This window comes from Anser cygnoides, chromosome Z (assembly GCF_040182565.1).
Source record: "Anser cygnoides isolate HZ-2024a breed goose chromosome Z, Taihu_goose_T2T_genome, whole genome shotgun sequence".
Classification (NCBI taxonomy): Eukaryota; Metazoa; Chordata; class Aves; order Anseriformes; family Anatidae; genus Anser; species Anser cygnoides.
Window position 1 is genome coordinate 55,028,042 of NC_089912.1, and position 24,138 is coordinate 55,052,179.

Genomic DNA, 24,138 nt, shown 5'->3' on the forward strand with positions numbered 1-24,138 from the left:
CCATCAGTAGTGTGCACTCTAACTAGACCTCCTCATGAAGCTACCTGGTAGGGATTTAAATGCAGGTCTTCTACAACAACAGCGCACAGTTGTGCGGAGCTGTGTTACTGCTGTGAAGTTACGTCATTACATCTGTTGTGAACTCTTCATTTCAACCTGTTAAACTGTATCCCGCTGAAGAGCATTGCGTGTTCCCCAAAAAGTAAGGAAAAGGAGTATTCTTCCTTTCTGCATGTTTGTAGCTTACAGCCTTGCCATGCTGATGGCCTTTCTATTTTCAGAACAGTCATTGAGTGGTCAGAAGCCCATGACAGAGGCTATGGAAATCTTCAGTCTGTTAAAATGGAGGACTACACGTTTAATGATTTGTCCCTCAAAATTGGATTTCCATACCTTTTCTGCCACCAAGGGAACTGTGAGCACATCGTTATCATCACGGATATAAGGTAAGTTACTGCTGTTTGGGAGTTGCCAGGCAATCAAAAGCAAGCCTTCAGTGGACAAACTTCAGACATTTAAGTGCTGAATATCTGTTAGACTAGTTTTAAGATCATTCATGTGTCTTTCTGCAGGATTTATTTAAGACTTTATTCCATATACCACCTTAGAAAGGAGAAGAGCGATCTCCCTTGCTCTTTTTTTTTTTGTAATAGTTTGTCCTGCATAAAAAATCTGGTTTCTTGTTAGCATGACACGACTTGTGGTATGGGAGGAATGGCACCCACAGTGAAAAGCCTTTTCTATGCAAAGCCAGTGTGTGTCAAATTTACGTAATAATTGTGGAGCACTGGGCAGCACACTGCGGATAGTGGCTCTGGCTACAGTCAACTAGACTTGGTAGTTTAGACTTGGTGTCAGGCTGCAGGAACTGAAAAAGGGATGGAGGAATGGAACTGGTGGGGTAACATGAATGGGAAAGCAGAGAAGGAGCAGGTAACAGTGGCTGTGAGGTGGCAACCACATCAGCAATAGAACTGTTGTGTATGCTCTGCTCAATATATGAAGGGTAGAGAGAGCACTCCTCTGAGTGTCTGTAGATGATTTTTTCCTTCTAGAAGCCTGATATATCTAAGTATTGTTAATAAAGGGTATCTCTCAGAGGAATACAACCCAAAGAAGGGTCTGGATGTCACACGATGATGATTATCTCAGGGTTGTGAACCTCTGAATATTCTCCTAGTTATGCTTGTGCCTGTTAGTCTACGTAGGAGGTGTAAGCTTTAAGCTGTAACTTACTCTGAATTATTTGCTTGAATGACTAAAGTAGATGGTCTGAAAATTTCTGAGTTAGTAATGCAAACTAAATTTACTTCTGATAATAAAATCCACAGATGGTGCAATGAGCAGTCTCATCTTAATACAGATGAAGACTTGGAGAAATGCTAAGCAGAAGTAAAGTCATAGTTTGTACTGGAATTGAAGTCCTGCATCCGTGCTTATGTTCAGATCAGCTCCTATGTGTCTGAGTCTTTATTGTATTTTGTGTATTTATTTATTTCCTTCAAGGCTTATTCATCATGATGATTGCTTGGACAGGAACCTCTATCCCTTGTTAATCAAGAAACACTGGTTATGTACCAGAAAATGCTTTGTATGCAAAATGTATACAGCCAGGTATGCTACATAATTTATCTTTTTAAGGTGTCTTCTTAAACAAATCCTTATAGGTGTTTCTACTAACTTTCCAAAAAATAATCGGAGCTCTGTGTGTTTTTAGTATACTATGTGAATAATCTCCATTCAAAAATCCATAAGTGTTCTGAGATTTTATATTTCAGGCAGGTGTCCCTTGAAAAGGCTTCCTGCAGGTGTAGTCATTGGGAGGAGATGATTCAGGATGATCAAAGAATTGTAATGGTGCAGAGGTTAATTCTTTGGCTCAGGTTCTTTTGCATACATACAGCTGAGCTCTTGATCTGTTACTTACTTTTGAAAATCTCAGTGTTGGGGGAGTACGATGCATTTTTACCTTACGACAAAAGATGCGAGATATAAATTCTCTTAAAAAGCTTTTGTTAAATCCAGCATTTAAGTAGAGGGAAGTATGGATCTGTCCGACTTCAAAGTAATATATTAAAATCTGGAGATTTTCAGAAGCAGATGGCATGTAGCTCCCCCACAGATAAACTTCAGACCTCTACCTGAAAGCTCTGTACTGTGCTGGTGTACTTGAAGGAACTTCTTGTGATGCACAGATTTTCTTCAGATAAAAGAGCAGAACATGAACTTGCTACTGTAGTGTTTAGTGCTGTTTACTTAGACATGAGAAAGCCTTTCAGTAGTCATAGAAAGTTCTCTTAAGGAGTTCTATGCACCAAACTAGGCTCCTTGGTTTTATAGACCTGAATGATTTCTTTACATAAACACCTATTGCTTCCCTTGTGTCCGCCGCCCCCACCCCCCGAGCTTAAACTCAGCCCCAGTTTGACACCAGAGCTGTGTTCTGTTACCTTGCTAGTTTGCAAGTTTCCAGGCAACTCTTAGAGTTTGCCTGGAATTAGGCCAAGAGCCAATTTTCCATCGTGACAGGAGCCTCTTCTAGGGTTCCTAGCAGAGCCCCCAGAATGCCTTCACAAGTGGCTGTAATCTGTGAGGCATTTGGCCAGAAGGGGGGGGTGGAGCCAAGGGTCAGTTTGGGGGAAAGATGGGATAGGGAGGGCATTACCAGAGGTGATGTAAATGCATTAAATTAAAACCAGGATTAAGCACTAAGCTTAAGTGGGGAGATGCTAAACCATGGGTGCCAGAGCTGCTTTGGCTGTCTGTCCTGTATGTTGTAATCTGTGCAGATAGCATCTTTAATCACCAGAAGCCTTGAGCTGTCAGGGCTACCATAAATTAATTGCTCAGTGATGTGACAGCCCCTCTTTGTGCTGGCAGCTGTGTTCATGTCAATTTTTGTGCTTGCTGGGGTGTGCAGCAGTCCTTCCTTGCCCTGTCTGCATCACCCAGGCCTTTCTTGCAGACTTGTAAATGGATTTGGTTATTCCAAGAGTAGTTTGGAGTCAGTCATGTGCGTGCTCTGTATCGAGGTTTCTCACTGTAAGGTAAAACAGATTTATCTTTCATGACTTAAATAGCCAGAGGCTGGACAGAAGATTCTTGACTCATTTTTGTTGTTGTTGTTGTGCACTGTACCAGCTCCAAAGGTCTGAGGGTTCCACAGGACATGCAGTGGCAGCAGTGTCAGATATCAGCTGAGATTGACACAGAATAGGCAGAGGGGTTAGTTAGGAAATCGCTGTAGGCCTGGGATGGTAAATTGTCAATATATGTAGTACCTCTTCGGTGTAACCGTACTGATGTTTGTTGATGCCATCCCCAACTCTGAGTAAAACATTGAGATGTTTGTCGTGTGTTTGGCTTGCATGGAAAACACTTGTATTTTGTAACTTGCAGGTGGGTAACCAACAAAGACAGTCTGGCACCAGAGGATCCTTGTTTCTTCTGTGATGTTTGTTTTCGAATGCTCCACTATGATGCGGAAGGCAGTAAACTGGGGGAGTTTCTTGCATATCCTTATGTTGATCCTGGGATTTTCAACTAAAACTTGCATGATTCAGTGGACTACATCAATGAATCTGTTGCTCTAGCTGCTAAAACCACCAAACAACTTGAGTGTTGAGCGTACTGTAGGATTTTTGGTTAAACTTTTAATTCCTATGAGGAGGAAGGAGCTCTTTGCACTTAAAATTTTTTTGGTATACCTTTACATCCACAGAGATAAGTTAGCATGGAAAAATATGCTCAGGTGTGTATTTTAATACAGTACATTTTTAATATACTTTTACTACAGTACAGTAGTTTGGAGATTAGACTCTCAAAATCTGGATGTTTTGAAGAGAATGCCCTGAGAATGCCCGTGTAAAAGCTGCTAGGGTTTTTGTTTGGGAAATCCTTTGCATCCAAGGCTCTGTTAACCTCAGAGGATGACAAAATGGTCTTTGGGCATTTTACCTGGAAAACTGGCAGTTGTCGTCTCTGAACAAGGTTGGAAATCGGTGCGATGAATTTGCTGGGAGGAGAATGCTCCCCAGGAGACAGCTCATAGTGCTGGTTATCTTCTAGGTCTTTCCATCAAAAAGTGGGTGCTTGTATCTGTAAGCTCCTGCTGTCCTTGCACGTTGACTCTGAGGGCTTATTCTGTGAAGAGCAAACCACATTTCGCCAACTACAGAACTGTAGTCTGCCTTTCAAATAACTTGATTAACTATGTTTACAGTGTGTGTAGTTGTAAATGTTCAAAATTAGTGTTCATTATGTACTTTTTTATATTTTTGTTGTTTCTATTAAAATGTGAGCAATTTGTACTTACTAGTCTTGTGTTAAGCTGAAACTCTGCTTGCCGAGGCAGAATACACCTATCTAGTGTCTTGCTTTTTAAATTTTTAATCTGGAATTCAGGGAATTTCAGGGGAGATCTGGCTGTTTAGGAAAGCTAGTAAAGTAACTGCTTTTCTTTTGAAAGCCTTAGCCAGTTCCTAGAAAAATCTACTTCTGGTTGGTGTAAAAGACTGCCTACTCTGATAACCTGCATTTAGTAATGTATTGGATGAACTGAACTGCTGTGCGGATCCTATGGCCTGAATTATGCACATGTTCACTTGATTATCTTAGATGCCTTGAAACTCCATCACACAGATACCTGACTGCTTTCCAGTGGCACATTAGTTTGTGTGAATGTAAACCAGTGTTTTTGTAGGACCAAAAAAAGGACATGACTTTTTTTGTCTTGTAAGTCAGCCCACTGTTGGCCTGTTCATTTTTAAAATGGAGTAGTGAACCTAGCCCTTCTGTCAGGTGTTGGGAAGCGTGATGGTTTGATGGTGCAGAAATCCATGGAAGAGGAACTGCCCTGCCCTCTACAACTGCCACAAGTCAGACTGTTAAGGCACGACTGCTTTGCAGTGCTGTAGCAGCTGCTTTGAAATCCCCAGCAATACACCCCTGGCTGCAATGTCTGTATTTTTTTTCCTCATCTTCATCTTTTCCCCAACCCTGTTCTCTGTCAGCTGCCTCCTGATGATAACGTGGGCTTCCCAGTCCTCGTCAGTATTGGAACTGAGATCACATAGCTTCAGAAATTATATCAGCTGCCTATTGTTTAGTTCTTTGATGCCTTATTATGGTGAATTTTAAGAAGGTAATCTGAAAGTTTTTGTGCGTGTGTAGTCTTAATTCATTTTTCTGTTTTGCTTTCCTTTAGCAGTAGTGTGGTGGTATTGCACTGATGGGCAGCTAAGCTACACCACACTGCTCTCACTCCCCATCCTCAGAAGGTCAGGGGGAGAAAATATGATGGAAAAAAGAAAGCTCGTGGGTTGCGATAAGGACAGGAAGATCGCTCACCAACTACCATCATGGGCAAAACAGACTCAGCATAAGGGAGATTAGTGTAATGTATTGCCTACTAACAGACTAGAGCAGTGAGAAGCTAAAACCAAACTAAAAATAGCTCCCCCCATCCACCCTCTTCTGTGTCCTCCCCTCGAGGAGCACAGGGGAATGGGGGCTGTGGTCAGTCTATAGCACTTCATCTCCGCCGCTCCCTCACGGTCCCTCTCTGCCCCTGCTCCCCGTGGGGTCCCTCCCACGGGATGCCGTCCTGCCCGAACTGAGCCTGCGGGGGCTGCCCACAGGCAGCAGCTCTTCAAGCACTGCTCCCACACGGCTCCGTACCACGGGGCCCATCCCCCAGGAGCAAACTGCTCCAGCACGGGTCCCCCACGGGTGGGCGGCAGCTCCCCCCAGACCCCTGCTCCTGCGTGGGCTCCTCTCCACGGGCTGCAGCTCCGGCCCGGGGCCTGCTCCTGCGGGGGCTCTCCATGGGCTGCAGCCTCCTCCAGGCCACATCCACCTGCTCCACCGGGGGCTCCTCCACGGGCTGCAGCGTGGAGATCTGCTCCGTGTGGGACCCATGGGCTGCAGGGGGACAGCCTGCTCCACCAGGGGCCTCTCCATGGGCTGCTGTTGTAGTTTTTTTTTCCCCTTTCCTAAGTATGCTACCACAGAGGCACAGATTGCTCACTGGCTTGGCTGTGGCCAGCAGCGGGCCCCTTTTGGAGCCAGCTGGAGCTGGCTCTTACCAGGCAGCTTCTGGACTCTTCTTGCACCACAGTGTGTATTTTTATTTTTTTTAAAAAAAACAGCAGGGAGAAGAGAATTATGTGAATTTATTCTTTCATTAAACTAATTCTGCCTCAGTATAATTGTTTTCCACCTAACCTATTTACCTTCCTTCTAGTAAAAAGTTACGGTCAAATAGGTTACAAAAGCTGTTCTCTTGGCAGGTTAAGAAATTTTGTTAGGGCCAGTCCCATACTTCTAATAAGGAACGAGAAGCTGGCCACAGTCTGGGTGCAAGAAGCGAGTGCATCTATGCTGAACTACAAAATGGAGAACTCAGAAGTTGCAGTATGGTGTGTTCCGGTCCTATTTGATATTCAGTTTCATCTTAAATGACTAAACGAAAAGGTTACAATAAATCATAGTTTTTAAAAATACTTTTAATTCCCAGGTGCTGTCACAAGACAGCTGGTTCTGACCTTAATTTAATGTTTGTGAGCAATTCCTCAGAGTGAAATCCAACATCGGACCCAGCTGCCTATTCGTAATTAAATTTCTGTGACACCAGCTGGATAGTTGTTTCAGCTAGTTGTTAAATGTTCTTAGAATGTAAGTGATCACAACTTCAAAGTAGGTTTATTATTTCACAATGAAAAATGAGAAATAATTACTTGTAATAATCCTGCCTGTGTGTTTGGTTTTTGTATTTTTTTAAAAGCAAGACAATCAGTTTGTTTCTTACAAATCCCTTATTGTGATAAATTGGGTGTAAAGGTATGGATGGAATTCGAATATGTTTGGAATTAAATTCAAATGAAAATTTAATAGTCCTGCCTGCTGACATGTGGAGACTTACGTCTGCACTTACCAGGGGAAGCAAAAAGGCTAGAGAATTAAAAACTGCAGTTGAGACCAGGCATGACTATGTATTAATAGCATTAAAGATTAGTAAAAGGCTCTTAGAAGATCTTGCTTTTTATCCACCTTTTTAAAACTTTTTTTTAAATCTGTTTGCATAGACAAATTTTTATCTTAAGGGAAAAATACAGAAAACTTTCTTCTTTAACTTTACAGTGCATTTCAGACTTAAAAAGATGGAGTCACCACACTCTAAAATACTAAGCTAGAAAGCATTTCTAAATAAAAGGCATTAGTCTGAATTTCTGTTTGCCTTTTTGCTTTGATCGTTTTAAAGACTTAGTGATTCACAGTGTGAACCTTTACACCTCACTTGAAACTTCCAAAAGGTCTTGGATGTTCTCTCCTGAAGTTTTTGCTTTGCTAGCGAGGTGACGATAAGGATGCTGTCCTCATGTTGAGGAGGGGAGAGGTCCCTCTGATTTTACTTTGGGTGTGAAGTACAGAAGCAAAATGTAATGCATGTAGACAGTGCCACTGTCCGGCGCTAGCAGGGCGCTTGTAACATCATCACCGTGGCCCCCTGTGCACCTGGAAGAACAAGCAACTCAACACGGCTGCGCGGTGTTTTAAGTTACAGTAAACATGACTCTGGAACAAGACTCTAGGGCGAGTGGAAATGGCCTCAAGTTGTGTCAGGTGAGGTTTAGGTTGAGTATTAGGAAAAGTTTCTTCACTAAAAGGGTTGTGCAGCATTGAAAGAGGCTGCCCAGCAAAGTAGTTGAGTCACCATCCCTGGAGGTCTTCAAAAGGCGTGTGGATTCTGTTCTATGGACGTAGGGATGCTGCTGTCAGACCTAACTCTGCTCTAAGTTACGTGTGTTAGTCGTCTCTCTCCTACAAAAGGAATGAGCCTTATTCCTCAGGAGACAGCCCAGTCCTCACCTCTCAGAAATACTTGTAAAGAGACACAACTCACAGAAAGTTACTCGGAATACTTAAACATCTTGGGAAGTGAGATAATCCCTCTAGAATCAACGAGATTCTGTGAATTCACGTTACCTTCTGGAAGTGGTGGCATGGTTGACCCTTCATATCTTCAGCAGCTGTGAAGCACAGATGTGTGTTAGCTCATTGACATTCTTTCCTAATGTGTGTGAAAACAAGGTGGATTTGGCATAGTTGTGAAATACAGTGCCTCTTCTGGTGAAATGGTTTCAATACAAAGGAATGGTCAAAATCAGGAAGTGTCTATGTGAGAATTCCTGTTTATTTTGGGTTAATGTATTTCTATAAAGACTTTTGAGGGTGATGATTTAAGTTATTTTAGTTTCCCAAGGCAATAAATACATCCTGTGACTAGAAGTTCATAGAAACATGCAAATTCTGATCTGCAGCAGCCACCTGTATTTGGAAGCTGAAGGAGAACGCTGTTGTCTTTTGACCTACCTCTAGGGCCTTGTCAGTTTGTCCCCTTTTCCGCAGTCTGTCACGAAGTACTAATGGATCATTGAAACTCAAGATCTACAGCGGCCAAACATCATGACCATCTACTAAAAGCAACTTCATGCTGGGACCTGCCATGGCTGTTGAAGACAGTACCTTAAATCAAACCTGCAACATCAAGATCTGAAAGGTGTTCAGTTTTGTTATACCAAAACCTTCCATTGTGTTAGACCAATGCATAGCCATTATGCACATGAGAAGCTTTGCAAGCAGGTTTAGCATGTAGTTCTGTGACTACTTGCATGTTTATACCTTTGTGGGGAAGGAGATTCCTGTGCTCAAAATCACACAATTGTTGCAACCTAAGACTTCTTTCCATGCTGAGGTTTAACTTGCAGTAATCACGTAAGTGGATTCTGCTCTGTAAATACAGGCTTCAATATTTAATCGTTAACCTTTCTAAAGGCCTGTAGCTTGAGACTTTAATTTCCCAAGACAGCTAGCTTCTTACTATAAAGTACTGTTGTAATTGGGTGCAGTGCAGTGTAGCTGCAGCAGTATTAAGTGTAAGTCCTGCAAGTGTGTATTTAAAACTCTTGTACAACGTAATTAGCAGGATAAAGGCCTGAACAACATACTCTGCATTAGCTAGTGTGATACTGTGATTCAGCTCCGAAGGCTTACTTTCTTGAGCTTAAAAAATAATCATGTTTTATTACATGCGAAGTGGTCAAGGCACAGAACAGCGTATCCGTCAGTCTTTTAATCAACGTGCATCCAGGAGGCTTTACAGTTTGTAGTGTGGAATAATGCTTTAAAACCTGTTTGGATGACTAGTGATAGATGCTAGCAATGGAATTTTGTCTATTAGATGTAGTTATATACCACAGATCTTCTCTTTGCTGCTTTCCTCCCTCATCCCCAAGGCTTTCAGTGTCTGGGTCTATTGACAAACCCTATGAAACATACCAAAGAAAAAAAGCACTAGGCCTTACAGTTAATACTTGAGGGCTGCCACTGTTCTTGGAGGATGCAAGTCAGTATAGGAAGAGTGCAGAACCTCATTTATTAGGAATATCTTTGCTGTTTATTTTTTTTATTTTAACAAGAAGTAATTTACTAGCATGCATCTCAGGATGGAAGCCTTACTCCAGGCCCTCTTCACATCTCTCTCTGTTAAGACAGCTGTGAAGAGAGCAGCTGCTCACAACTTAAGGCAGGAAGGTTGAAGGGAAATGGTACCGTTCTGTAAATACACACTGAAGCACAAATCTTTTTGTTAAGGTCACTACAGATGCAAGCTTCTATCCATTGACATTAAGAAGGCGAAAGTGGTGTAATAAGGAATGTTGGGGTAAAAATATCCTTGCATCTACAGAACTTGAAACAGATCAATATAGTGACTATATCTTTATAAGGCATGCAGGGTATTCTGATACTATGGATTCAGCTGTACAAATGCATTAAAACAGACTGCATAAATTCAGCTGCTGGTGGGCAATGTGGTTGAACGCAGAAACATTCTGTTGGATCTTCCACATTAACTGTTATATGGCCTAGTCGTAATATTACAGAGTAGTGAAACCTTAAATATATGTAATAGATTCTAGTAAGGTCAACATACAGAAGCAGGAACAGCATCCAAGTGTACCACTTTGTAAGTGGGCAGTTAGGAGGTGGTCAAACTACTTCAGACAGGCATTAGCAGCTAACCATGTATATAGTAACTTCATGTGGCACATGTAGTCTGTGAAGGAGTAGCATATTTTGCAGAAAAAGACAAAGCGAATGTTTTTTTTTTACTTATGGCAGATTCTGGCAAAGTTATGTCACAACAGTAAAAGCTAGTGCTTTTACACAGCAGTTTTAAACAGTAGACTTTGGACTGCTTGTGAATTGAGTATAAGCTAACATGTGCCTCCGGTCACTATTGAGTTTTTGTTGTTACTTAAAGCATGCAAGTGAAGAGAAGAGGAGGCTGACTGTGATCCTGAATTAAGATTAATGTATGCAGTTTAGTTTTCTATGCTATTAGGAAGGAAAAAGCAAGATGGCGGCGCTAGGAAGAAACAATTTTCTCTCAAGAATTAAGAGATGTAGAGTAATAACTGTGAGTAGGGCAAGACTTCAGTGCAAGGCAGCATTATTATCAAGACAAATCTGTCAGGGTTCAGATTAGGGAAAAACAGGGAAACTTGAAAACAGTGTTTCAAGTTACTAGAACATCACCTACTTTGCACTTGCAACTTCACCATAGTGCATGGTGAAGTTGCTTTTTTCCTGTTACTGAATATCTGGCTGTTTGGCACTACTGTATGAGCAGAACTGCAAACAAAGATAAGGACTGCCAATTTATTGAACTTTAGGTGGGAAAAAATAACTCATTTTATGTATAAGCCAAGATAAACTAAACAGCAGCAACAAAATGGGTGGGCTGACTGAAGCAGCCATGGCAATTCATAAGGCATGTGAGCAAGAAATAATTTGATTTTTCACTATGACATACTGTGCTCCTTTGGTCATAGCAGAGTACTAAAAATTATTCTTGGTTTATAGGTGCTTCTGGCCACATTGAGAAGTAGTGGTCTCCAGCAGGCTCCAATCATGTTTTTCTGGTGCTTCCTTGAAGGCAAAATAATACAAGGTGATACAAACACCTGGAACCCTGTCATCTTCTCTGGGAATACCCAAAGAAGATTCTTAGAACTATTAAACTTAACTTCTAACCTGGCCCTCCTCTGTCAAATACCCTTTTCTGTTCACATACAAGGTCTTCCTAGGTCTGATGTTAGACAAAGTGTTTGAAGAAATTTTTCAGAGAAGCTTAAGCATGTCTCATTCCCTTTCATGCCTTTAGGAATTTTTGTAAGGAGTTCACTACAATTCACTGTTATTTTTTTTTTTAATTCAGGTTATAAATCCCCAAGTTAATGCCAAGGCAAAGCTCTCAAGTTCGTATTATGCTATGATTTGGATTTTTGAATAATGAAGTATGTGCAGTTCCTAGGACTGTTTTAGTTTTTATTAAGAACCAGTCTCTCTTTATCACTTCAAATTCTTTAATTTTAGAGATTGTTCAAGACTGTTTTCCAACCAGTGTGCATCAGTAGCTTTGGTGAAAACAGCAGGTATCTTTCTGGCATACTTATCATACCAAATGCATACCATGAAGTCACATTCCATTACATTGGCACAATAAGTTTTGCAAGAACAAACTCAGGTTGTTTAAGAAAGCGATTAAGTAAACTCACACGTAAACCTTTTAACTATAAAAATGCTGCTTCCAGCTCCTACAAAACACAGTGAAAAGACATCCCCACGAGAGGTGAAAAACTATGCACAGAGGTCAGTATCATAGGAAGAGATTTTATACAAATGAAGCAATTAGGCAGTTAAAAGTATTTACACTTTTTCCTGCTGTTAACTAGACAAACATACAGTAGTCAGAGAAAAATATACTACAACTCTAAGTCTTGTAACATATAAGCATTTTTTCTCTAAATGGAATTTTAATCTTTTGAAATGTGTTACCTGTTAATACTGGACAAAACTATTGGCAAAAGTGTTTAAATACTTTAAAACCAAGATTAAAGGGGCTTTAATTCCACAAAATTTAACTTCAAAATACTATGCTTATAAAATTATTTAAACTTTCAGCAGTGTATAGATTTCAAATGCAAAACTTAGCAATCCTCTTTAATCCCCTTTGTAAAGACTCCAATGGTGTCATTTGTTTTTGAAGGCAGATGCTTTTGCTGTTTTTTCAAGCTCTCTCTTCACCACATATCCTAGAAATATAATAAATTAACATTAATGACAGTGTAAAAGCACTGAAGGAAAGTCTTACTCCAGATGAATGTTTTTACACAGACAAGAGTTAAATGATACTGATACGCATTCAGCAGCAGGTAAGTCTGGAGAACTGAGGCAGGAACCGATGCCACCTGTTTGCTTTCTCTCCTAAGTGGACTACCCCCAAACAGTAGATGAAGCCAGCAGTGACTGTCACCACATGACCACGTGTGACCAGACATGAGTGGCAGTCACTCAGAGGTTGCTTTGTGTTCCATTCAGGTCATCCTCCCAGTCTGCTGCTGGTAATGTCAACTCAAGCGGAAAAGCACTCTGCCTTTTTTCCTGTGTGGAATATGCTTATGTCACATAACGATACCACTTTTCTTTGTAGCCACAAGTAACGCACTGTGTGTTCCAAACACAAAGTAACCTCAGGAAGCAATAGAAATCTCTACCAGCAGAGAACGTAAAGTAGAAATAGCTACAGAAGTATTAGACAATTTCTGTCTTGAAAATTTTTGAAGTACTTTTATCAGAAAGGCATTATTATGTCTTGCCTCTAAGTAACAAAGGGAGTAAAATTCCCTTTATTCCCTTATGTTCTGGAAGTAAAATCCCAGAACGTAATAGGTAGCTCTGCACTTGAGAAGTTTACAACTTATTTGCTTAGATTCAGCAGTGGGAACTGTAGGAACAGTTTAACATTCATGATTTGTTCACAGTCATTTTGCTTACCAATTGCTCACTTGCAAAAACCAGAGCACCAGAAATAAATACATATATTTAAAAAATACTGACTGTAAGGAATTTTATATGATGGAGAGACATCAGTCTGTAGCTTGCTTGAATTTAAACAGGTATGCAGATAGATTACTTAACATCCAAGATATTCATAAGAGGTTTTACAAGTTGCTTTATATTCATTGCTTGCTAACAGATATAAGTTAAGTCCAGAGAAACTGCTCCAAGCAGCTGTACAAGGTTTTGCAGGGAGTGGGGTTGATTTCCTTGTTTAGCTAGGTCAGAGAAAGTGCTGGAGAGTGTGGAGTTCAAGGCCACAGCAAACACCACAAACACATAAAAAGATAAATGTTTATTAGCATAATATGACACCCCACCTAGTTCCTTCGTGGACTATATATTTACAAGTTTTACACATACAATCACAGTTACTGAAATGTTAAAAATATAAATTATATTGCCTCAAAGTGGCTTATTTGAGAGTGTTTATATTCAACAGCCTGTTGTAGGCGTGTCATTTAAGTATCTGGAGCATCCACCTTAGGTTTCTTTTCACCAATGTCCACTACAGTGTCATGCATGCACCCAAATATTCTTAAACTTTTTCTTTTAATAGCAAATATAAAGGGAAATTTGACTGAGGTTTTCTTTTTGCCACTGGAAAATTTGTGTTAGGTTCCGCAGAAAAGAAGAAAGGAGCAGGCCATGAAAAGTGATGCCTTAGGCAACCAGTTAAGTTGTTTATTTTTAAATACTTGGACCAATACATTTGACTGCTGATCTGCTTTGCTGTTGATTTCAAGTAGCTCGGGTGTTGCACTTTATTAGTACCGTACCGTGTTTTCACCACATCTCCCGTTTAAGGAATGTGCTATGCTCTGTAACTCGCGCTGGGAATCTACACTCACGTCTTAATTATGCTCCCTTTACATGCTACTTGTTGAAGGCAGATGGGGGTCTGGCATCCTCATCACTGGCTGAAAATTCCCAAGTGTCATTTCTGAAAGTTGTATAATAAGAAAGCGGTAATTCTAAGGCTACCTCTCAGCAAAAATCAAATTCATAGTCATCTTAAGGTGTTGGGTTTTTTTTAAGCTTACCCTACTGTAAATAATGGTTAATATTACACACCCTCATACATTTTTAATTTGGTATGCAGCCAAAAGAATGCCAGGCAACTGCAGTTCCTCCTGGACTGTATGAAGATGGTAATGAAAGGAAAGCTTGCAGTAACACATACTGCCGGACAAAAAGAATCTCTCAACACAAGAGCAGAACTGCTCAGAAAAAACAAATTGGTATTCCAACCAAACAGTTTTGCTTACGGATAATTTTAGACCCTCCCCTCATTTTTCACTAAATTCTATTATGTATTCCTCATGTTCTGCAAGAGATTCATTGCGTTCATTTTTATTATTTATTTATTTTTACAAAATTGCATTTTCAGTGAGACCAAGCTTTAAATACTACCCTCAAGCATTCATACGGCATCTTGTTTGGAAAGGGTAAATGCATCAACCTCTGGCATTATTATATACCATCACGTTTTATAGAGAGTTCTAAAATTTCACAGGTCTAAGTTCTAGCCTGCAGTTTATCTGCATTTGGGCAATACTACAACTATAATTACAGAGCACTAGTTGAAGTAGTTTGGCTACTGATCAGGATAAATTGATTTAAAAAAAGAAAAACTTGATCAATCCTCTTAGTTTCTGTAAAATTTGGTTTAGACATCATTTGCTTTAAGTAGTCTAAAATACAGTGGAAAGCATGTACTTTGCCCTAACTCCCTGCATGCTGTTTTTCACCTAACAAGACTTTTTTTTTTTTTTTTGATTTCCACTACAGCAGTGAAGGAAGTAATTTTAAAATGCTCATTCAAAATCTTAAAAAAAAAAAAAAAAAAAAAGTATGCCATTATTATTGTCTGAAGTTGAAAAAAAACACCTGTAAAGAAAATGGTAACTCAACATGATTAAGTAACTTCAATCTATTCACGTTCTGTTTACATCACTTTACTGTAACAAGGCAAATCTTTAATTCATTAAAGTTACTAACTCACTTTTTCTTACTCGCAACTTCAGGCTTGTCTTTGTTTTCATCGGTGTTCTCTCCGTTGTGTTGTGATTCAGTGGTGTCCTGAGTTTCAGATCCTCCATTCAGAACTTTTGAACCTTTAAAATAAAAGGGCAGGGGAAAAAAAACAGTACAGCAGGCAGCAAAACTGTGCTATAAGAAACCCCAAACTGTAAGAAACCCCAAATAATGTTGTTACATATATCAACTCCAACAATTTAAGTGTTTTCCCATCATCTTGATACTTAGCAGCTGAAATAACACAAAAAGCAAGAACTGATAGTGTTTTAACTTCTGAAAATTCAATGTACTGAGCCTCATCCCATAATTTACATGATAGGAAATTAATACATTTCTCAAGGTTTCAGGTTCCTCTTGTATTTGCCAGGCTACAAATAATAGGACTAATGCATACCTATATTCTCAGCAGTAAGAGACTGAGCACGAATGAGCGTGTGTAGGCATTCTGAGCATACACTTGAGCATGAATTCTGTATACCACCACTCTAAGCCAGATGGACAGTTCAAGAGACCCCACCTGGCATACTGTGTTCAGCTCTGGGGCCCTGACGTGGCTTTGGCTGGGTCGAGTTAATTTTTTTCACAAAAGTTTGTATTATGCTATGATTTGGATTTTTGATGAAAATAGTGGTGATATCACACCAATGTTTACTTGTTGCAGAGCAGTGCTCACACAGAGCCAAGGCCTTTCCAGCTCCTCGTGCTGCCCTGCCAGCGAGGAGCCTGGGGGTGCTCCAGGAGCTGGGGGGGACACAGCCAGGACAGCTGGCCCAGGCTGGCCAGAGGGGTGTCCCACACTGTGTGGTGTCATGCCCAGCAACAACAGCTGGGGTAAAGAAGGAAGAAGGGTGGGCCTTTGGAGTGATGGCGTCTGTCTTCTCAAGAAGCCATTCCACGTGCTGAGCCCTGCTTTCTTGGAAGTGGCTGAACACCTGCCTGCTGTGGGAAGCGGCAAATGGATTCATGGTTTGGCTTTGCTTGCGCGTGTGGCTTCTACTTTGCCTGGTGAACTGTCCTTATCTCAGCCCATGAGTTCGATTCTCTCCCCGATCCCAACTGGGGACAGTGAGCGACCAGCTGCGTGGGGCTGAGCTGCCAGCCAGGGCTAAACCACAGCAGGCCCCCAGCACAGGAAGGATCTGTTGGAGCGAGTCCAGAGGAGGGCCATGAGGACGATCAGAGGGCTGGAGCACCTCTCCTACAAAGACAGGCTGAGGGAGTCAGGGTTGTTCAGCCTGGAGAAGGCTACGGGGGGAAACCTTACAGCGTCCTTCCAGTACCTAACGGGGGCTACAGAAGAGCTGGGGAGGGACTCATTGTCAGGGTGTGCAGTGATGGGACAAGGGGGAATGGCTTTAAACTTAAAGAGGGTAGGTTTAAGTTAGATATAAGGTGGAAATTTTGCTATTTGGGTGGTAAGGCACTGGAACAGGTTGCCCAGAGGAGCTGTAGATGCCCCATTTTTTCCACTTTGCTTTTGTTTCCAGTATTTTTTTCCCTATTAGAATAGAGTAGAATAATCCTCAAGTTGAATCAGTTTTACCCATGACAGCAACTGAGAAGCAATCTTGCTATCCGTATCTCAACCCGCAAACCTTCTCATCTTACTTTCTCCTCCTGTCTTGCTAAGAAAAGGAAATGAGAGCTGTGTGGTGGGCACCCAGCTGTCAGCCAAGGTCAGCCTACCGCCCTGTGCCTGTCACAGGGTTGGGGAAAGATCATAGAATCATAGAATCATTGAATCATAGAATATCCTGAGTTGGAAGGGACCCTTAAGGATCATCAAGTCCAACTCTTGATACCGCACAGGTCTACCCAAAAGTTCAGACCATGTGACTAAGTGCACAGTCCAATCTCTTCTTAAATTCAGACAGGCTCGGTGCAGTGACCACTTCCCTGGGGAGCCTGTTCCAGTGTGCAACCACCCTCTCTGTGAAGAACCCCCTCCTGATGTCGAGCCTAAATTTCCCCTGCCTCAGCTTAACCCCGTTCCCGTGGGTCCTGTCACTGGTGTTAATGGAGAAAAGGTCTCCTGCCTCTCGACACCCCCTTACGAGGAAGTTGTAGACTGTGATGAGGTCTCCCCTCAGCCTCCTCTTCTCCAGGCTGAACAGGCCCAGTGACCTCAGCCGTTCCTCGTACGTCTTCCCCTCCAGGCCTTTCACCATCTTCGAAGCCCTCCTCTGTACACTCTCCAACAGTTTCATGTCCTTTTTATACTGTGGTGCCCAGAACTGCACACAGATCTGTGTGGAGCCCCCACTACATCATACATACTTCTCTTGCAATAAATGGCAGGATTTCAATGTCATCTTTCTTCCTTAGTAGTTACAAATACAACTACAGTTATTCTGAACCCCTGGCATCCTCAGTCATCTCAGTTACAGTTACTTGTTTTTTTTCCCTGATCCAGGTGATTGAAGTTTCATTTTTGATGAAATAGTTTTGCTCCCAGGATTCAAGTTCAAATTAAATTCAACTTTTTTCCAATACTTGTGGACATCAAGAACCTAAATAATTTTAATGCATGGGTAGAACTCTTACACTTTGAAGGATTTAAATTCCTTTGCAACCCAGCTTCCTAATGTCTCCCTCATTTTGTCCTATTTCAAAACAAAAGTAGACTCTTTACTGCATTTCATTCCTTTTTTAAGTTTCTGATGTAAGTTACTGAAGAGCCTCCTTACCACAGGAGGCTTTCAATATTGTGCTATACTTTTATAAGCACTCAGAATTAATCTGGAATAGTACTGCTTTATGCTTAGGCATAAACGCTTCTTCTGCCTACATGACAACTACTTCTTTACTATTAGACTGAACTATGCTACTAAGTAGCATGTAAGTGGTTAAAAGCTCCTGCTACATACAGCAGCATGCATGACATAGGAAGAGGCTGGTAAAAAGCAAGGTGGAAACCAAAAGCAAGGTAGGCACCAAAAAGCTCCTTGAACAATGGAGGTAGGATGTCGTTCTATCTAATGCTTAATGCTTTTTTTTTCCCCACAAAGTAGTGGAGCTAAAAATTTACTAAGTCAAAAATGATGAATTCATTTCTTGCAAAAGCCCTTACCTTCATGTAGTAAAGGCAAAATAACAGTGGAGAACAGTCGTAAGTTTTACCCCTGCATTTTAAACTTCGTTACAGCAGCATTATCCTTGACTATTTCAGATATGCGAAGGTATAAATAGATGGGTAGAATTCATACATCAAACGTTTTCAGAAGCTGGCTCAGAAGTGGGTGGAGACTAAGTCTTTTATATTACAAGAAATTAAAACCACCATGATTTACCTGTTTGGTCCTTTTCTTTTTCCATTTTTTTGTTACTTCCTTTCTTCCACTGTTCTTTGGTTTTATTGGCTTCCTCATGCTGCTTCTGCTCAGCAAGTGATTTATTTAGTACTTGGGAAAGAACAGAATCTCCTTCCCCAACCAGAAACATGGTCTTGAACTTGTTATATAGCATTGTAGATTTCTCCACAATAACTTGGCTAACTTTGAATTTCCGTATCTGAAATCAGAGTGATAAAATAGGTATTTACATGCATAAGTGGAACTGCCTATGTAATTTCATCAAATGCTAGATGAAATTCGTAAGTTAACATGAAATATCTTAGTATTTTCACTCTCCGAAGGAATAAATAACACTCACGTAAATTTAAGAAAACAGTATTTTGAATAACATTGTTGATCTCACCTTCTTGAGAGTTAGAATCATCTCTGTATGTTTCTGAGCTTGTTGCATTGTGATTTGAAGGGATGCAAGCTCATCAAGAGCCTCAATACACCTGTTCACATCCTGTAGATAAACAAGTAGTTAGTTTGATGACTTCACTTAAATATTAATACTCATGAAATAGCCATATTGAATTCATTTCCACACTTGATGATACATTCCTAAAATACCCTTAAATTTGATGATGTACTTCATTTTGTAACAATCTATACAATCCGTACAAACACAAAGTTTACTACCAGTTGCATTACCACTAGTTACATACCAAAAGGTACATGTTATTCGAATAACATAAAATAAAGAACAAAAACCAGGAAACAACTTCATACCTTTATTACACCAACCCAAGCTTTCTGCTGCTTTCACAATTCTAGTAGTTTGTTACCTACAGCTGTTCTGCAAATACTCAGCCTTTTCCATATACAATTTTTTCCATGTGACCTGCCACTGAAAAGGCAGCTAAACAAATTAAGCAGCTACATCTGATACACAGAACTGTATTCGTGTAGAGCTTTCAGTTAAAAGTTTGATGAGTGACACATTGTGGAGGACACCCAGAATCAATCATGATTTTCTGGTCCATGTCTAAGAACCATCGTGCTAAATTCTTCCTCCTGTAATACTTAGTTCTCAATTCCCTTACCTTCAGCTTCTCTGATTTTTACTTCCTATTTAGAACTAAGGTTAGTCTCCAGCCCAGGTCACAACAGTATTTTACATCTTGAATACAGCTGTAGCTCATGTTCTCAATAGAAGTTAGTATTTATTTTTCTTTTAATGATTAATAAATGCAATTATGATAAGCTAAGTATCCTTGCTGTAGCTCTATAACCAATGTTCTTCCCAGTATTGTAAGATATTTGCTCCATTACTCTCGTTTGAAGAATTCTAGGTGGGTTTTGGTTTTCGTCAAAGTTCATCCATCCATGTTTGGACAGCATCTGCTTATTCCTCTCAGGTCACCAGTCTCTGTTCCCACTTCCTGCGTGCTTGCTTTTCATGTCCGAATTTAGTCAGGAGCTTCTTGTTCATCCATGCAGCCCTGCTGACATGTTTGCTTACGTTCCTCCTTATCAAGATGCACCAATCTTAAGGAGGTAATTCAGGCAAATCATATCTCCTGTTCCCCTTTTCCTCTCCAGAATCATCTCCCAAGAAATTCTTCCAAGCAGGTCCCTTTAAAGGCCGAAGTCTGCTCTCTTGTGTCCAAAGCTGTGATCACTTTTCTCCTGCTCCCTCTTCCCAGGGTCCTGAACTCTACCATCTCACAGTCACTGCAGCCAAGATTGCCCCTGCCTTTATTATCCCTGACCAGTTCTTTCCTAAGAATCAGGTCCAACAGGAGGTCTTCTCTTGTCAGCTCTGTGATCATCTGTGTTAGAAATTTCTAGCACTCCAGAAACTTCCTGGATTGTTGTGTAATCTCCATGTTGTCCTCCAGCAGATAGCAGGGTGGTCTTCCTAGGACCAGAACATTTGAATCTAAGGTGTCTCTCAGCTGCCTGAAGACGACCCTCTCTCTGCCTCTTTCTAACTGGGTGATCTGCAGCAGATGTTCTCATCCATATCACTATTGTCTATCTGCCTGCTAGTCCTGACTGTAAGTTCTCAGTTGGCTAATCATCTGTCTCAGTGCAAAGATCCAAGCACTCCCACTGGTCTCTCACAGTTATTTCCTGCCTTGCCTTCATGGCACCTGTCCTTCCTAAAGGATGGAAGCACCCATCCGTATCAACCTTCCACGAACTATTCCACCAAATCTGTGATCCCAGTGACACCACAGACCTGCAACTGCAAATAGATGTCCAATTCCTCTGTCCAATTCCCCACGAAGTGTGCATTGGTGTAATTGCACTTCAGAGAGGCACCCAGTTGTGCTTTCTAGAAAGGCTAAGAGATTTCCTGGTAATGCTGTGCTGTCAGCACTTCCTCATTTTTGTGCATGCACTTGTAGCGACTCCACTTCAGCCCTGTTTTGTTGATAACACGGTTACTTCTGTTCATATCACCCTGCATCATGTATTGCCATCCTGGTCCACCATTTCCTCACTTTTTCCTTCAATATTGCTCTTGGTTTAAAGCTATTTAACCGGTTTGACTAGCTTCTTGGCAGTGGTACCTTTACCCAGTTGGTCAGGTGGATCCTGGTGTCTCCTTGCAGTCCCTAATTCTCAGCGGTTCCATCATCTGGAAGCCAAATCCTGTTGATCACATCAGCTCAATTGTTGACCCACAGGATCCATGCATTCCTTCACAAGCCCCTTCCTCTCAGTGGGAAGATAGAGACCACCACTCAGGTCCACAGTGCACCTGAACATCACTCTCAGAGCCATAGAGTCATACTCAGTACTTTGCAGGTCTCCCCTGACTGTATCACTGGAAAAACAGCAGCAGTTAATAAAAAGCCTGAAGGCCACACAAGCCTCAGCCACCTGTCAGTAGCGTTAAGAATCTGAGCCCTCAGAAGGCAGCAAGCGTTCTTCAACAATGAGCTGAGACAGCAGATAGGGGTCTCCATCCCTTACAGCAGATACTCTGCCACTACCTGACTCATTGCTTCCTTCTCGTGTTCCTGTATGGCTCATCTTATTTGAATGTTTCTGATAGGTAATTAATTTACTCTGAAGTATTTTTAAACAAAACCAATTTTACCTGCTGACATCAATATTTTAATGTCTATAGTAACCCCATTTAAACAGTATCATTACCTTTCAAATTGAAAAAAAAATCCTTTCATTCTCAGAATATTAATTAAAAACAAACATGTATGTATTTCTTGTTGGAATTCTACAGAAGACACATACTTACAAGATTATCAATTTTTAGGGAGTTCTTAATTTCTGCATGTATTCTTTGAAGCCTGGAATCCATTGATGTTTCTGAAGATTAAAAACAGTATGCATTAATATTTGGTTATCACATGAGGTTTGATTTTGTAGAAACCATTACACAAATCTGAACACAAAGCAGAAAAAAATGGACAGGCAGCCCAATTCAGATAACCTTTCAAGCACACTCAAGCATGCCACAGGGGTTATGACCTGAAGTGAAGTACACAGTTTGTTTAAAGTGGACACTATTAGCAACCTGCAGTTTTCTCCTTCGGAATTTTAAGCTGAAAATAATTTTCAGTTTCAGTATCTACCTGTCACCATCTGCTTCACAACTAGGTTAAACGGGAAGTTTCAATAAATACCAACAGCTACAAACTTGGAAAACCTTAAGTGACAGGATACCTGAATATCGATGGTTTTGTTTTCAGTAAATTGGACATAAATTAAGTCATAGTCCAAATCCATCCAAATAAAATGGCCTCTAGCACACATTCTGCAGGAGGCTGGAAAGACAAATCTGAGATGGACATGCATATTTATGTGCCAAATGCCTATTTTTTTTGCCCGTACTCAAGTAGTACGTATTCTGAAGAATACCGCACACAAACAGAACTTAAGTCTAGTCGTCTTGGATGGGTTTGGATAAATTATTTTCCCCTGCCAGCGGTGCATTTTCTTGCAGTCCATGCCAGTGGATCTTTACTATATTACAAATTACAGCCAGTGGTTTGGATTGCCCTTAAAGACAGGAGTACTAAAAAAGGAATGACTTATCCCTGTGAAGGTCAGTTTGCAACTCTGGGTTAGTAGGCAAGACCACAATAATCTGAATCTAAGCCTCTTGCTTAGGAAGAACAAGCCTCTTGCTTAGCAAGCCTCTTGCTCAGTAAAAGGTAATATCTAAATACTTTCAAGGGGTCCCCCAGATTATCTTGTGTTATGAGAAGACAAAGGAAAAAATGAAGGGAAAACTAGAATGATTCGATTCAAAGAATAGAAACTTTTGTTTCTTTTTCACCATCAGAAGGGATCATCGGAAAAGGTTTAAAGTCTTGAATGACAGTAAAATAGGAATAGCAGAGAACTGTTATAACGCACTGAAGAAAGAACACAGAAGAACACACACAGAAGAACAAGAACGTCCTGTTTCACTGAAGGACGCAGTCATGGATCAAACAACTTGGACTGAGATCCCAACGCCACCCTTAGCAGTAGATTATCTTATCCAGGCAGTTAATTCTGTTCAAAGTTTAAGGTGACCCAAAATTCTTTCAGCTTCTTTAAACTAACCTCTTTTCTTCTCCATCTTCTTAACTTCTGTTTTCTTGCCTTCTTCTTTACTCTGCCTATTAAAAATATTAAAGTATATTTACACAACTGTAACATCTGTTTTTCAGTCTTTTTTTCCTCTTTAGTTTTTAGATGAGATGTCATGTTTTGACATACTATCTCTGTAAAACATTAACATGCAAAAAACACAATGAACTAAGCCCTGGTTTTCATAGACTGAAAAAAATAAATAAAAGTTATTTACTTAGCTGTGATATTGCTGATAAATCACACACTGACAGACTGTTTTCCTCCAAAAAAGCAAATTACAGGTTTATAAAGACAAGTTACATTTGTAAACTACACTCTGTTTTGATTGCATGTACAAATTGGAAAAATGGCATTGTACAAAGCTAATTTTGGAGGGAAAAAAATGCTTTAAGATGACAAAAAAGAAGTAAACTGAAAAAAAAAGAGCAATACTACTATTTAACATTACCATGGGGAATTATGGAAAGATCAGTTAATCATAATCAGTTAGTATGTGATTTAACTTCCTCATCTGGTTATTACATCGTATGTATCCTACAACTGACCTTTAATGTATCAATAACTTAAATCTCCTGGACAAAAATACTACTAAAGAAAATTTATTACGATTTAACCAGAATCTCCTGGCTCTTTCTAATTGCCTTTCTAAAAGTAAAGCTGGAACTCAAGAAAACAACAAAAAAAAAGTACCTTCATCTTAGAAGAGGAAGACAAGCAAAAATCTTTCAAACCAGATAACTTTTTTTCAGAGAAGATCATTAAACCCGTTCAGAACTCCTCAGTCTTGTCTTACTGAGGGGTTTCAAAGCCTTATTTTATAATTATAATCAGCCCTGATGAGAAGGAGCTGGCGATGTTGGCTGATGAGAAGCGCAACATGAGCTGGCAATGTGCGCTTGCAGCCCAGAAAGCCAGCTGTATCCTGGGCTGCACCAAAAGCAGCGTGGCCAGCAGGGCGAGGGAGGCGAATGTCCCCCTCTGCTCTGCTCACATGAGACCCCACCTGGAGCCCTGCTTTCAGCTTTGGGGCCCCCAGCACATGAAAGACGTAAGAAGTATGAGTGCAGATGAGTGCCATGAGGATGTTCAGAGGGCTGGAGCACCTCTCCTATGAAGAAAGCCTGGTCAGCCTGTAGAAGAGAAGACTATGGGAAGACATCGCTGCAGCCTTCCAGTACCTAATGGGGGCTACAAGGAAAGCAGGAAAGGGACACTTTGTCAGCCAGGGAGTAGAGTGGTAAGACAA

The 24,138-nt window shown here is 40.7% G+C and overlaps 2 protein-coding genes across 12 annotated transcripts in view; one reads left to right on the plus strand and one right to left on the minus strand.

Moving 5' to 3' along the window:
• The window catches only part of SNAPC3 (small nuclear RNA activating complex polypeptide 3), a 37,784-nt gene extending 18,860 nt beyond the window's left edge, over positions 1–18,924 (plus strand). For 2 of the 3 annotated variants that reach the window (XM_048049788.2, XM_066987617.1), the window contains exons 7-9: positions 282–446; positions 1,507–1,614; positions 3,400–4,310. In XM_048049788.2, the coding sequence (XP_047905745.2) occupies positions 282–446; positions 1,507–1,614; positions 3,400–3,547 (421 nt within the window). In that variant the 3' untranslated portion in view covers positions 3,548–4,310. Of the gene's footprint in view, positions 1–281; positions 447–1,506; positions 1,615–3,399; positions 4,311–8,409 lie in introns of those variants that run through there. The other variant, XM_066987618.1, reaches the window with a different exon arrangement.
• PSIP1 (PC4 and SRSF1 interacting protein 1) overlaps positions 12,094–24,138 on the minus strand; it is a 36,513-nt gene continuing 24,468 nt past the window's right edge. For 6 of the 9 annotated variants that reach the window (XM_066987610.1, XM_066987608.1, XM_066987615.1 and 3 more), the window contains 6 exons: positions 22,863–22,918; positions 21,547–21,617; positions 18,700–18,801; positions 18,294–18,513; positions 14,969–15,080; positions 12,094–13,906 (listed from right to left, as the gene is read on the minus strand). In XM_066987610.1, the coding sequence (XP_066843711.1) occupies positions 13,840–13,906; positions 14,969–15,080; positions 18,294–18,513; positions 18,700–18,801; positions 21,547–21,617; positions 22,863–22,918 (628 nt within the window). In that variant the 3' untranslated portion in view covers positions 12,094–13,839. The remainder of the gene's footprint in view (positions 13,907–14,968; positions 15,081–18,293; positions 18,514–18,699; positions 18,802–21,546; positions 21,618–22,862; positions 22,919–24,138) is intronic. The other 3 variants (XM_066987611.1, XM_066987616.1, XM_066987609.1) reach the window with 2 other exon arrangements.